We start from the raw sequence: 15,115 nt of genomic DNA, 5'->3' as shown, positions 1-15,115 counted from the left end.
TGCAAATCTGGCAGGGCTGGGCCTCCGAGCCTCTAAGGCAGCCTTCCTCCCCCATCTCTGTGGTGCGGTGGGAGTGAGCTGAGCCCTGAGCGGCAGAGGGACGGGAAAGGCAGGGCTGGAGGGAGCGTGGGGGCGGCAGGGGCGGCTGTAGGCTGAGATTTGGGATGCCACGGAGCAGGATGGGGAGATGTGCGCGGGATAGCGGCTCCCCCAGACAGCGGGCATGCGGAGAAGGCTCCTGCTCCCCACAAGCCCGGGTGGGTGGAGCGTGCTGTCACTTTTTGGTGCTGGGCAAGCCTGGCATCGCTGTCGCAGAATTGCTGCCTGTGCTCTGATGAGTCAGTAACGGCGCTGCCACATTTTCCTCCTACCAGGCAGCGTCCCATTGCGGGTCGGTCATGCTCCGCACCGGGATGCTCCCGCACACGCGGTGCTCCGGAGCCACGTGGGTGAGTGAATCTCCGGCAGCAACTCTCCGGGGAAGCCCCTCTGGAGCAAAAGGGCCACGCAGGGATGAGGACACTGACCTGCAACTCGGGCGAGACGTGGAGCGCCTGGCTCAGGCAGCGATCCCACGGGACACAGGCATGTTCCTGTGCCTGCGTCCCACCTCCTCTGCCAGACAATGAAACACTGCCCTCCTTCCCAAGTCGCAGCAGAACAAATAAAGCAAGCGCCATATGGTGCCAAGACACGTTGGAAATGGGGCCAAGCCCAGGAGGTAGGGGAGATGGCAAGCCTCCATCCCCACACCAGTCCCCATCTCGAGCTCCAGGCCGGGACTGGCCCTGGGGGAGCACTGCACCCCTTCCTCCTCCCCCCGCAGCCTCTGCCCCGCTCCCCAGGCTGTTGGGCACAGCTCCGCATTTCAGCCATGGCTTTGCAGTGACTCACTTGCCCTCCTCCCTGCCTGCAGTCTTGGGGAGAATGGAAACCAAAGCTGTCCCCAAGAGCCCTTCTTCCCGTAAGGGCTGGGCTAGGGACACGGGAGTCACCGCTGGACCGGCACTGGGGCACTGCCAGGAGATCACGCCCTGTGCCCTGCCATGGGACAGCATATGTCCTCCTGCCCTTCCCCAGAATTACAAATAGCAGATGCTGCAGATAGCTTGTCCCCTAAAGCCCCTGCAGCCCTGGGGCTGGAGGAGAGAAGCTTCCCCACAGCTGCAGGGCACCACGGGTACAGAACCCTCCTGTGAGCACAAAATGGCATCGTCTTCTCCCGCCTGGACACGCTCCCAAAGACCTGCATCTCACGGATGTCCTGTGTATTTTCAGGCAAGTCACCTCCAAGCACAGACACATAGAAGTGAGAAACCTCCCAGCAGAGCTGGGCATCCCCACGGCTGGGCCCTCAGAGGTGCCGAGTGCCTGCAGTTCCCTTACAGCCACCTCCCCGGAGCAGATCCACAACCTCCCCAAGCACCCAGTCCACCCCGGCTGCCTGAGTCTAGGGCCTGACCCAGGACAGCAGATCCCAGAGCTTCCTCGGGGGCTGGATGTGATGAGCTCCTGGGGGAAGAGGGGCTCCAGGAGCCCCCCCAAACTCTAACGGGTTCTTCTGCAGGTTTAGCGAGGAGATGCCAGCCTTGGCCATGCCCCCTTTGCAGAGCCAGCGTGGAACATACCCTTCTGCCACCTTCGTTTGCCCCATTCCCACTGCAACAGCCTCAGAGGGGGAAGCGCTTGGCTCTGCCCTCCAGGCTGACTGAATCAAAATTAGGATCTCTTGAAGGTTTTGTAGCCATGGGGCTCAACTCTAGCACTTGCTAATGTGAGCGGATCATTTGCACCTGAGTCATGCCGATGAGAATCACGTAAGTTGTGCAAGCAAAGGAGTTTATTGAATCATACACAAAAATGTAGGGATGATAAGGATCAAACAGGACCGGAGCAGCCCACACTTCTCTCCCTGCCACCCTCCTTTGTTTAAAGAGGCAGCTCTGCCTGACGGAGAGTCCCACCGACCTGGACCTCATCCCTACCTGCCACCAGCCTCCATCAAGGTGCTCAGCTTCCGGAAATGCTCCGCACGGACTGGCACTTGCGAAAAACTGCATGAAAATATTCTGCGTTGTTATTTATTGCCAGTGTTATAGATAACGGGAAAAGCAAGAGGCAGCCTTGTCCTGCACAGCCTACCTAGACTTCTGCAGAGGGAACGTGGCCCTGGCGGAGGGTCCCGGCTGCAATGCTGTTTCTTGACCAGCGGCCGCGCAGGTCTGTGCTGGTCGTGGTCCCAGCTCCGCTCGGACTTCCTACCCCACCACCACCACGTGTCGATAAACAGAAAAAAATTTACAGTGGATGCATTGAAGTTCATAGTTAAGCAGAGTACGTCAGTGTCTGGTCAGAAGGGGAACTTCTGCGTTATTTTTTGCTCTTTTAATTCAGAGGTGGGAATTGGCTGAAACAAGAACAATGCACATGGCCGGATCTGGATTTTTTTGACACCCCCAGGGTTAGATTCAGGGCAGGGTTAAATGCCAGTAGGCAAAAGAACAGCAGCAACACCAGGAATAAAGGGGATGTGGGTGTTGTGGGCAGGCGTTGGTCACACAGGGTGAGTCCTAGGAGCAGAGGGAGGAGTTGCCGGGAGGTACAGGGTTAGGGCATGCCACGTCCCTGGAGACGGGCACTGCTGGGAAAACACGTGCAGCTGCGAAGTGAGGCCGGGAATCCCGAGGGGATCACCAGACAGTGGCTGGCAGTGGGGTCCGCCAGTGCTGCTCGTGCACCAGGGCCACCGAGGAGGTCACGCTCTGGAGCCCCTCTGCTGTGAGGACAGGCTGAGAGAGTTGGGGGCGTTCAGTCTGGAGAAGAGAAGGCTCCGGGGAGACCTTAGAGCCCCTTCCAGTATGTAAAAGGGCTACAAGAAACATGGGGAGGGACTCTTGATCAGGGTGTGTAGTGACAGGATGAGGGGTAATGGTTTAAAACTGAAAGGTCAGATTTATACTAGATATTAGGAAGAAATTCTTTAGTCTGAGGGTGGTGAGACCCTGGCCCCGGTTGCCCAGAGAAGCTGTGGCTGCCCCATCCCTGGAGGGGTTCAAGGCATCTGGACGAGGCTTTGAGCAACCTGGTCTAGTGGGAGGTGTCCCTGCCCAGGGCAGGGGAACTAGATGATTTTCAAGGTCACTTCCAACTCTAACCATTCTATGATTCTCTGAACACCCTGCAGAGAAACTGCCCCCCTTTCCCCAGCGGTGCCTGTACCTGGGGGACGTACTGGCCAGTCTCGGCGCTGACACCGTGGCTGCATGCCGAGGACGGTGCCTGGGCGCTGCAGGGGCGAGCAGCGTGCACAGCTCAACGCAGCAAGTCACCGAGCTGCAGGCGGTGGCAGCGCAGGCAGGGAGTCCAGGCAGCACTGCCAGCAGCAGCCACGGCTGCAGGCAGCAGCCTTCCCAGGGGGAGAAGCTGGGGAAGCCTTGGGTCCACACCATGATCCAGGGACCTTGAAGCTTCCAAGGCCATCGACCGGTGAAGATGGTCCCGAATACGAAGGGGTTTGCACCGAGGGACGCGTATGCCCCAGTGCCGCGCCGGCTGCATCCTGCTCATCAGCAGACAGGTCTGGGGCCCGCGCCTGGCAGGAGGTATCGCGGGATCAGGCCCAGAGCAATCTGTTCAGATAGAAGTGGGTGGTGAATTCATGGAAATGGGAGAACAACTCCCCTGTAGCTCCAAAGCGGGGCGTTATCAGCGAGCAGAGCTCTAACGAGCCACGGAGAAGGCTGGAGCCCTCCGTGCCATTTCATCGCTGCTGCTGCTCTGCGTCGGATTTCCCAGGAGCCCTGCAGCCTCGGCCTCATTAATTATGCAAATGAAAAGGTGTTGCCAACGCGCTGCCATCCCTAGGTAGGATCCCTGTGACTGAAGTTGCGCCCCGAACGGCGGCCGCTCCCCCTGCGTTTGGGCAGGGAGGGTCCGGGAGCACATCAGGCAGGATGGATGTTTGCAATAATTATCCAGTCATCCCCTTCAAGTGTACTGCAGCCATAGCAACAGACAGATGTTCTGTCCCAGCCAGAGTCCGCAGCGAGCTGGGGAGAGAAGCACAAAAATTAACCCGTTCAGCCCCAGGATGACATACAATCTGCTTTATTCTGGGACCAGACCAGACTTCAACATCCCTGAGAAAATTCCAAGCGATCGGGCAAAAAACCAGCCACATGCCTCCCAAAGAAAACCAGCAGAAATCACCCCAGTGCTCACTCAGCCACTGTCCGACACAAAAAGTTGAATGGAAGAAGCAGCATCCCGCGGGCTGGTGGCCTGGCTCTGCCGAGTGCCCCAGCGCCTCTCCGTCCCGTTACAGGTAACGAGCTCTGCTCGTGCTCGGCATCTCCTGGGGGCAATGCTGCAGGCGAGGCTCTCCAGCTCCGGTGGTAATGAGCCTTTGGAGATGTACGGCACCGGGGAACCTGTTCAGGGACAGCCAGGAGCAGCACGCACGCTCTCTGTGGTCTGCACCCACACAGCGGCCACAGCAGAGACCACGCTGGGCACCCAGCTGGGCAGGGAAGGGGACAGATGAGCCACACGGATGAGCATCCACTGCTAAGTTAACAGCTGTGTCAAAGCGTTTAAAGTATTAGGAGGTGGGATACAGCCAGACTGAAAAATAGCCGACATTTCATTATCCCGCTGCTGCACGGGTTTCCAGGATTCAGCCCGAGCCCGTTAAATCCCACCCAGAAATATCATCACAAGGGCCCTTGTGCCCACCAGCACACCAAAAACTTAAACCCAGCTTCTCCTGGGGACCCTGAGGAGCAGGCAGCCCTCCCCAGGCACAAGGTCTCTGCTGCCTCCTCCCTCCCCACCAGCCAGTGATGCCTTAAAGCGCTAGCATTTAAATGTTTTAAGCTGAAGGCCAGACCCCCGCCTGGCAAAAGGATTGGAGCTGCCCACCCTGGCCAGGAGTCACCTCTCCCCTCCCGTGCCAGCCGTGCCCAGAGGTCCCGCAGAGGCGGCGGGGATTCCTCAGAGCCCAGAGCAATCCCCTGACCTCAGAGCAGCGTAAACAGGCTCATGGGAAAGCCCCATCCAGATGTTTGCAGCTGCAGATGCTGCTGGAGTGCACCCATGGTGAAGATTTCAAAGGACAATGGGACCGGGGGAGGACAGCCCAAGCAGATGTGGCTGGAGCGACGGGTTACACCTGGAGGAAAGGAGACAACCCTCTCCTCCTGGTTGGCGGAGCAAGACAACCCACTGCCCTGCACACAAGCACAAGTGTGAGAGGTCACAGGAACACAGTTTCACTTCCCAAACTGTAAGACTATTTTTAGTTCATTTGACTTCCCTTCTTGTCCTCTGCCACACAGACAATGAGAGCTCCAGCTTGCAGAGGGCATCCCCTCTCCTCAAGGCTCGTCTGGTGACAGCTTGTACCACGTTAGCGCAGCTTATCCTGGAAATCTGTGGTCTCCCGGTTGGGTTTTTTTCTTCTTTCTCCTGAAGAAAAAAAAAAAAAAGCAGAGAAGGGTAAATTTGCTGATCTTGAAGCTGAGGGAGACGTGGCATCATGTGCAGTCACAGAGGATGTGGGCAGGTGCCATCAGACTTCCCCACGCAGCTCTGGAAATGTAGCTCAGTCCTGATCTGCAGCTCCCTGGCTGTTCCTGTCCCAGGCTCCCACACAGCCCTGGCAGCTGGTGGGTATTTCGGTCCTCACCACAGCACCCGGGCTACTGCGCTCCTTCGGGGGTTTTTCCCCCAGGCACCTCAATTGAGCATCCACGCGGTTCGATTCCCCTCTGAAGCCACGCTGGAGACGGAATAAGAAGGTGGGGAAAATATCTCTTATTTCCACAATTCCCCATTCAATTGGTAACTCCAGCTCCTCCACTTGTGTCAGTCCCAGGCCTCTCCCAAGCAAAAGCCACACCAAATAATGTTTTGGTGCTGTGACATGGACAGAAATCCTATAGCCTCCAGAGGGAATTCAGGCTCTTTGCTGGCTGCCCATAGCTGCTTTGACTTATTATCTGACCTGGATCTAAATTAGGTTTTGATTAGAGTCAAGAATAATTCTACTTGGAAAAATCTCACCGTTTAGGTTCAGAGTTAGCAAAACCTACGGGGGAATTAAAACTAATTTCTCACTTTGGGGACAGGGACCCGAAGGGACCTTAGATGATGCCCAGTCGCCCGCTGCGAGAGGCAGCCACACTGCGCCGTGTCGTTCATAACCTGACCAAGCTCCGCTTTCACAGCAGCCAGGTTCTCTCCCCACTTCTCTGAGATCGCTCCCGGAGAGACTGACGGCTCCGATGCTTGGTCAGCATCTCCTCATTTTGAGCGTGGGTTTATACATAGTCTGTTTATTCCTACTCGTTCTTGTGCCAAGGTGGTTTGGTCCATGTCCCTCCCTGGTTTCTGTCTCTTGATTGTCCACAAATGTGTCTTCTCTCAGCATTCATTTTGCTGACATCAGTGAGCCAAGTCACCTCCGTAAGACACTCTCCTTTCTCCTGAACAATCCAGCAAAAAACTCTCTCTGCACTAGTTTCAGGCTAAATTCCCTCACTATGGCTAACCAGAACCAGACAGCAGTCCGGAGCTTCACCAGAGCCTTTATACTTCTCTGTACCTCCCTCAAAATGACTCTCCTGAGACAACTTGGGATAATTCCCCTTGTTCTTGACTGCATCCCATTGGTGGATCACAGGTCTCCCATTGGTGGATCACAGCTCAACTGTTGGTGGATCACAGCTGTCCCGTCAGTGGATCACAGGTCTCCCACTGATGGATCACGGCTCTCCCATTGGTGGATCACAGCTCTCCTGTTGGTGGGTCACAGCTGTCCCCTTGGTAGATGACAGCTGTCCCGTTGGTGGATCACAGCTCTCCCATCCAGCCTCGGATAGGTGAACGTCTCAGACGCAGGCTGTGCGAGACACGCAGGGTCCCTTCGTGTTTGATGGAAAGAATAAGGCAGCTCCAGCGAGCGATTCGTCTCACTCCATGATAAGCGTTTAGAGCACCAGGATGAATGGTTTCCGAAGGTGCTCATCACCGCCCATTGACTGTAGAGGCAGTCGAGACACCCAGCTAACACTGGCCGTCCGGCTTTGAATGACCAAAGTTACGAAAGCCAAACACATCTGTAGTGATCCCATAAGTACATTTCTCTATCCTTTCCCAAGGAAGCACTTCCAGCTCCCAGCAGAAGTGATGGTTAATAACTCCTGAGCTCACTTGGTGCTGCTCGGTATCAGGCTACGTCCACGGATGGGTTTAGTTGCCCTGTACCCACCCCTCTGCCAGCCTCCCCGATCTCACCCAGCAGCACTCAGGGGTATTTGGTAAATGGTTCCAGTTTGGGTCCTATTCAAGTGCAAATCCAGATGCTGACCAACAAAACCAGTGTTGCTGGGGACAGCGCTGTCTCCAGCTGGGACCTGTGGGGCACTTGCTGCTGTCCTGCTGTACAGGACTTTTTACGTGGTATTTGGCTGCCCTCATTTCCAGCTGATAAACCGCCTTTAAAACAGCTCTGAGGAGAAGGGTACTTTCCAGTTATGACTTTCCCACGTAAGCTGTAAACGTAACTGTGGGGGTGTCCGAGGTGACGGCTGGGAAGTGTCCACCACTGCCACCCCCCTCATCAGCCGCTATCGGGGGGGGTGGGAGAGTCCCTGGCACAGTCCCGCACAGATTTGGGGGGGGGGGGGTGTGTCACCGCTCCCACTCTTCCCGGACCCAGCTCTCCCACCGCCATGCCCCACCTAGGATCCTGCCAGGCTCTGACGGAAGGAGCGGGAGCCGGGAGCAGAGGCTGAGGACTCGCTGTGCCCGTGGTGCCGGGGGCACGGCGACGACCGACCACTGTCGCTGCTGAACAGGACGGCTATGGGAAATACAGGGAATGCGGGAATATGCCTGAGCTGAATCAGTCCCTGCCCACTGCTGTGCCGACCCTGCCCTGATAAGCATCAGACACTTCAAAGGAAGGCCCGAGTGCTACAGCGAAAAAATGGGGCAGGAAATATCCTCAAAGGAAGCATCTTTCTCACTCCTGACCATCAGTTTTAGACTTACCTCTGAAGCACGGGTGCTTATCTCACCCTCCTCTTTCTTAAATCTGTACCTTCACAGGTGTTTCTCCTCCCAGCAGGCACACGGTCCTTTTGCATACACAAACACTCTCCGCGGTGATAAATTCCACTGGTTAGCTATAAGACGGGTAAAAATCATCTGGTTTTATCAGTCTGGATGACTCATCCTTCTGTTCATCATCCCTTTTTCTTCTACCTTGAGAAGGGACCTCTACGCACACACCATGTACCTTCTCTGGACACTCACTGTGCTACAGAGGTGCTACCGCAGCCTTCCCTCTTCATAGATTCATTGCATGGTTTGGGTTGGAAGGGACCTTAAAGATCATCTTGTTCCCACCCCCTCTCTCACAGGCAGGGACACCTCCCACTAGACCAAGTTGCTCAAAGCCCCATCCAGCTCCCGTCGCAGCTAAACTGCCCTGATGTCTCCAATTAAGCATTTTCTAGGTATTAGGATTGCTAATTCCTGATTTCCTTGTTTTCACCTACGTAAAAGAATAATCACAAACCAATACCATAGCCTGGAGTACCCCTACCTGAAAAAAAACGTTACAAAGAGAACTAATGTCTAGTTTATATTTGTTGAAAGTTACTAAGAACAACTTTTATTTATATAGTATAACTAGCAGTGGACCTGGAGTTACCACTTGTTCGTTCCGTCTATAAAAAAACCTGCAGCAGACGCCCTGCGCTGTACGCCACCCAGTATCTGTCATCCAGAACTGACAGTTTAAGGTGAGCACCACCAAACACTTCCACTTTTTCCCCCCCCTTTATCTATAAGGACAAGAGCGGCCTCAATATCATGCATTATAATCTGGCGTGTCACGAGATCGCTCATGCAGTGCAAGTTAAACCCTCGTTGAATCCGTGCTGGATTGGGACCTAAAATATTGACCTGAACACTCCGCCCCCGCGTGAGTGGTCTTCCCAAAATCCTCATGCCAGGGATAACAGTTCTTGGTTTGGCTGGCCTTGCCTGCCCAAACTGGGGAAACTCCCGTCCATTCTCCCCAGAGAGTGACCCTCTGTACCGCTTTCTAGGTGGACCCCCAAACCCTCTTCATAGAAGGACTAGACAGATTCAGCTACTCACATCAAAGAGCAGACAAAACATTTAACTGCAACGATTAATAAATCAAACCAGGTGGAGGACAGGAGAGACCCAGTCAAAGGAAAGGCTTGCAGGACATGGCTCGCCACAGCTAGAGGACCAGGACACAAAGACATCAAGCCCAGCGACTGCTGTACCCCGAACTAAGGTCATTCACTGGAAATAGCACGGTTTCCAGCAATTTTCTACAGAGAACAGTCACTGCTGGAGAGAAGACTGCTGAAGTCCTTTCCTTCCGTCAGCCAACCCCACCATTTGGCTGGAGCAACTGGCTCGCCCCAAGCCAACTATGCGTCCACCCAAACAAACTGCTGTCTGTGAGCAGGCTCAGGGAGTCTTGTGACCGACCGACCACCATGCGCGGCCCCTCACTCCTCCCTCAGCCCCCTGGGCTGGTTCCTTCCCCTTTTCTGGGACAGACTCACATCCTTCAGCTGATGCCTTCCTCTGCAAAGTGTCATTCGTGCCAAGGCGGACTGTCTATTCATCATTAAGGAAAATGTAATGCTTATCACTCTGCTTTGCACTGATGGAGCTAACGTTTGATGGTCATCATGACCAACACGGCAGTGATAAAACCCAAACTGGTGCTGTTCCTATGAAAATATCCAGGTTCAATGGACATGCAATCTCCTACCTCAGCTTCAAGTGGGTGGGCTAAGGTAGGAGAAGACTTCTGTCCATGCCTGCAGTGGTGTGGGAGGACATTCCCTTTTCCCGTGGCTCCTGAGCGGTTGAACAGCAAGGTGGGGAATTTGGGGAATTCAGTGATAACCTCAGATGGGGGGGGTCTGATCATGACGAAGAAGGCAGCACCACCCCTCGCTAGAGCAACTCCTCAGCAGAAGTGAAGTGTCCTTTTACTGTCTTCCTCACTCAACATCTCCTGCAGAGCAGCTGGACTCCAGTGCCGAGTGCTTCCCTGGCACTCCTGGACAGCGAACTTCCACCACAGCTCCTACAAAGCCTATTCACAGAGTTCTCATAGGAAATCCCACCCAACCCTCCGGCCACCCCAGTGCCAGCCAGTTCTGGACACTGAGTTCAGCTGGTCACTGCTTCGTGCCGTGCAGGTGGGATGCCCACATGCTGTGGCAGGCTAAGAGCTGAGCCTGACTTCATCCGCAAAGCCTTTGGGAGAAAGTTGCCCACCAGACCCCAACTGTGCAAAACATCCTTCTCTTTTCTGCCATTTCCATCTCCCCCAGATGCTCCTTGCAGCAGTGCCCTGCGAAAGCTGTACTTCCATGGCTGACTGAGGCTTGAAAGGATGTCCGTCTTCTTTTAGTGGTCAGCAAAAATACTGCAGTGCACTAGCAAGTTCCTGTAGGCATCCTGTATTACTTGGTAAAAACCCAAAAGAAGGAAGACCTTCTGCGCTCCCCAGGTCCCTCTCCATCAGCATCATATTGGGCCCAGTGCAAGCTGGATGGTTACACTGGGAATTTTTTGAGCAGTGCCCAGAGATCCAGTGGGGGTAGAAAGGCACAATATGAATTACGATGGCACATTTCAATAATCAATTCAATGCTCCAGTGTCACAGACATCCCCTATTTTCACCATACCCTCTCTGGCATGGCTAACCCATGGCTCAGTTCCTACAGCATTCAATTCCCACCTTGGGGATCTGTCAGATGGGCACAGTGTGGCTGGCACAGGGTGAGAGGCAGTGACAAAAACTGCCCTTCGGCCAGTGAAGTGCCCTCACCTGCTCTCCTGCCACCAGCCCCGGACTTGCGGCACTATGGCCGCCTGTGTGCAGGCTGGCTCTGCCACCACCATGCCCTGCACCTCCAGCACCAGCCTCAGACAACTCCCTGACGTGGGCATGGAGCGTACATGTGGCACCAATGGACAGACCAGGAGCACACACATGGCACTAATGGACAGATGGGGACCACATGTATGGCATTAGTGGACAGACTGGGAGCACACATGTGGCACCGTTGGGTGGGCATGGAGCATAGATGTGGCATTGATGGACAGACCAGGAGCACACGCATGGCACTAATGGACAGACAGGGATCACATGTATGGCACTGATGGACACACTGAGACCACATGCGTGGCATTGACGGACAGACAGGGAGCACACACGTGGCACTGCTGGGTGGGCATGAAGCACACAATGTGTCACCAATGGACAGACTGGGACAACATGTGTGGCACCGCTGGGTGGGCATGGAGCAGACATATGGCACCAATGGACAGACCAGGAGCACACGCATGGCACTAATGGATAGTTGGGGACTACATGCATGGCATTGAGGGACAGACCAGGAGTGTACATGTGGCACCGCTGGGTGGGAATGGAGCACACACGTGGCACCAATGGACAGACAGGGACCACATGTGTGGCATTGATGGACAGACCAGGAGCACATGTGTAGCACTGCTGGGTGGGCATGGAGCACATCCATGGCACCGATAAACAGGGAACACACGCGTGGCACCACCACGGCACATGCGTGTGACTGCCGGGGAGACACAGAGCCACAGAGCCACAGCTGCCGACTGGGACGGGCTGCCCCATGTCGCCCCCCGGGCCAGCTGTGACCGCCCACCACCACAGACCCCTCGGAGATGGAGAAGCGGGACCGTGGCCCGAGCTCCCCCCACCTCTTTGCCCCCCGCTGCAGTGGCGGGGCTCGGTCACGCCGCGGGACAGCTGCCCGGCCGCAGCCCCCCCCGCCGGGACAACAGGGAGGATGCTCTCCCGGCTCCTGCCCAGGGATCAGGCGCAGAGGGCGGGGGCGGTTGCGGGGGAGCGGAGCGAGGCACCGGGGCCGGGGTCCGGCCTTTGTCTCCCTCTCCGGTGCTGCCCCGGGGCCGGGCTCGGGGCGGGGTGCGGCTCTCCCGGTCCGGCGGGACAAATCCCAGCCGCTACGTTCAGCCCCGGTCGAGGGCGCTGCGGGGCGATCCCGGTTATCCCGGCTCCGTCCCGTTCGTTCCAGGCCGTTCCCGGCGGGGCGGTGGAATACACCCCACCACCACCACCCCCCCTTCTTCACCACCACGGTTACCGCTGCCCCCGCGGCTCCTCCCCGGCTCTGCGGCGGCTCGGCAGGTGCCCGCCTCCGCCCCCGCCGGCCCGTCCCGCCGCACACGTGCGCCCGCGCCCCGCCGGCCCTTTGTCTGGGACCGGCACCTGGACCCGCTTCCCCCCGCTTCGGCCGGTCCCCCCCCCCCCCGCTCCCCGCTCCCCGGGCCGTCCGGCCCGGGGAGCGGGGAGCGATGGGGGAGGACCGGCCGAGCGCATCCCACCGGCGGCGCTGCGGGAAGCGGTGGGCGGCCGGCGCGGAGCACGAGGGAGGCGGGGAGGGGGGGGGAACGGCGACCCCGGAGCGGGCTGGCCCGGGGGAGGGGGGTTGTGTGTAGTGGGGGGGGGGGGGGGGGCCCGTCGTCGTCGGAGCGGCCGCTCTAACAGGTGGGATCCCGCTGAGAGGAGGAGGCGGCCGGAGGGGGGCGGAGGAGGCAGGGACGGGCGGGCGGGCGGGCGGAGGGAGGGAGGGAGGGGGGACGAGCCGGAGCCGCCTGTGATCCTGTGACAGGAGCGGCTGCTGCTGCTGCTGGCGCCGCCGGTGCCTCCCTCCGCCCGGCTCGCCGGGTCGCTGTCCGAGCCCCCCGGCCACCCCCCCCCTCCCCTCCCCCGGTTCCCTCCTCCTTTCCCCGCTCCATCCCGGGCCGTCGCCCCCGCAGACCGTCCCGGGCCGCGTCAGCGCCAGCCGGGCTCACCGCGCCGCCCCGGCTGCCCCTCCGCCCGCTCCGGGACAGGGCGCGGGGCCGCCGCCGCCGCCGCTACTGCCGCCGCCGCCGCCGTCGCCGCCGCCGCCGCCGACCGGGCGATGCCGAAGCCGCCGCTGCTGCTGCGGGGGAGCCGCCCCGGGGACAGCGAGCTGGGGCGGCAGTTCCGGGACTGGTGCCTGCGCACCTACGGGGACTCGGCCAAAACCAAGACGGTGACCCGGAGCAAGTACCAGCGCATCGCCGAGGTGCTGCAGGGGGGATCCGGCTCCGGCGGCGGCTCCGGCGGGGGGGAGAAAGGCAAGTTCCAGTTCTGGGTCCGGTCCAAGGGCTTCCGCCTGGGAAACGGCACCAGGGAGGCGACGAAGATGGGTCAAGTGGTGGTATATGTGCCGGTGAAAACGGGAACGGTTAGTGCGCTCCGTGCCCCGGGGGGCTCTGTGTGTGTCTGTCTGTCTGCCTGCCTGTCCGTGTCTGTCTGTCCTCCCCAGGGGTGCGGGCGGGGGGGGTGGGGTGGGGGGGTTGCCCCGGGGCGGGGGCGGGCATCCCCGGGGCCCCTGTCCCCGCCACCGCCACCGCCGCTCCGGCCCTGTCCCGTCAGCACCGGGCGGCCCAGCCCCGCCGCCGGCCGCCGGGAGCGCGCATGCCCCATGCGGGGCGCGACGCGGGGCCCGGCCGCTCCCGCAGCCCCCGCCGCTCCCCGGGGCACCCCGCCGCGCCCCCGCCGCCCCGACCCGCCCGGGATGCGGATGGGGAGAGGCGCCCGCCCGGAGCCTCGCACCTTCCGCCGACCCCCACCCCCGCTCCATCCCCATCCCCGTCCCCGTCCCATCCGGTGCGGCCGCCGTCCCCGGGCGCTGCCGGCGCTGATGGCGGGGGGTGGCGGTGCCCCGCGCCCGCCGCCGTGCACCTGCCCCCGCGGGGGGGCCGCGCCGCCGCCCGGTGCGGGCCCCGCCGCCCCCTTCCCCCCCACCCCCCCCACCCCCCCGCCCCGTCCGATCACGTTCGCCCGGCATTTCCCATCCGCCCCACGGCCGGGGACAGGTCTGCAGTCAAGGGCAGAGAGCGGCGGGGAGGGGGCGCCGGCACCCCCCCTTTCCCCCCCCCCCCGCCGCCGCCGCGCCCTGCCCGCCCGGCCGCCGCGCCGAGCGGAGCGGAGCCAGCCCGGCCCGCTGCGGCTCGCCCGGCCCCGCCGTCCCGCGGCGCTGCCCGCCCCGGCGCGGCCGCTGCAGCCGGTGCCCTGGGGGTGGGGGGGTGAGGGGGGGTGCGGGCAGCGGCAAAGCCCGGATTAGGGCAGCCCCCCCACACACACCCGCGGGCCGCCGTCCCGGGAAACTCCCCCGCCGGAGCCTCATTGTTCGGCGCCCCGCCGGGCCGGCGGCGCGGGGCGCACCGGCCGCCTCCCTCCCTCCCTCCCTCCCTCCTCCGCCCCGCCGCCGCCCGGGGCTGCCCCGCCGCCCCCATTGTTCCCGTCCCGAGCGCGCTCCGCTCCCCGGCGCGCAGGGAAACGCGCAACTTTCGCGCTCCCCCCCCCCCCCCCCCCCCCCCCCCCCGGCCCTGTGCGCAGGGGTGCGCCCGGCGCGGCGGCGCTCCCCCGGTCCCGCTGTCCGGTGCGGGGGGGGGGGGGGTGGGAGGCGGGGGGAGACGGGACAGGGGACACGGCCGGCCCGCCGCCTCGCCGGGGGACCGCTCCGGGCCAGCGGGCACAGAAGGGCTCCGGGAGGGATTTTTTTTTTTTTTCTCCCCCCCTTTTTTTTCCCCTCCCCGTCCCTCCCCTCCTCTCCCCGCTGCTGCTGCTGCTGCCGCTGCTCTAAAGGGTGCAGTGTTTTCTGTGCACACACAGACTCCAGCATTGATGTGGCTGGAGGATGCTTCCATTGAGGGCAGCCCATCTGTGGCAAATGCTTCTAAACGCACTATTTACCTCCCATCTGGTCTGCCTTATTATTGGGGGGAGGGGGAAGGGTCATTATTTCTCCCTTTCCCTTCGTGGTGCTCAGAGGCGCCTTTCTTTCTCCCCTTGCAGCCCCCCTCCCCCATGCCATGCCCCAAAAAAATTCTTCGCAATTTTTTTTTTTTTTTTTGAGACCTCTTTGCAGCCCTCCTCTCCCGCTTCCCCCCCCACACACACCACCAAAGAGCCCCTGCCGAGGGCGGATGAGGAGCGGTACCCCCGTTCCG

At 59.9% G+C, this 15,115-nt stretch overlaps 1 protein-coding gene across 1 annotated transcript in view; it reads left to right on the top strand.

Moving 5' to 3' along the window:
- The first annotated feature begins 13,035 nt into the window (after nt 1-13,035).
- The window catches only part of NOL4L (nucleolar protein 4 like), a 61,692-nt gene continuing 59,612 nt past the window's right edge, over nt 13,036-15,115 (top strand). Inside the window, exon 1 of the mRNA XM_054218288.1 lies at nt 13,036-13,344. Coding sequence (XP_054074263.1) covers nt 13,036-13,344 — 309 coding nt within the window. The remainder of the gene's footprint in view (nt 13,345-15,115) is intronic.

This window comes from Rissa tridactyla, chromosome 12 (assembly GCF_028500815.1).
Source record: "Rissa tridactyla isolate bRisTri1 chromosome 12, bRisTri1.patW.cur.20221130, whole genome shotgun sequence".
Taxonomy (NCBI): Eukaryota; Metazoa; Chordata; class Aves; order Charadriiformes; family Laridae; genus Rissa; species Rissa tridactyla.
Note: the sequence above shows the minus strand (reverse complement) of the source record. Positions and strands in the feature narration are given on the sequence as shown.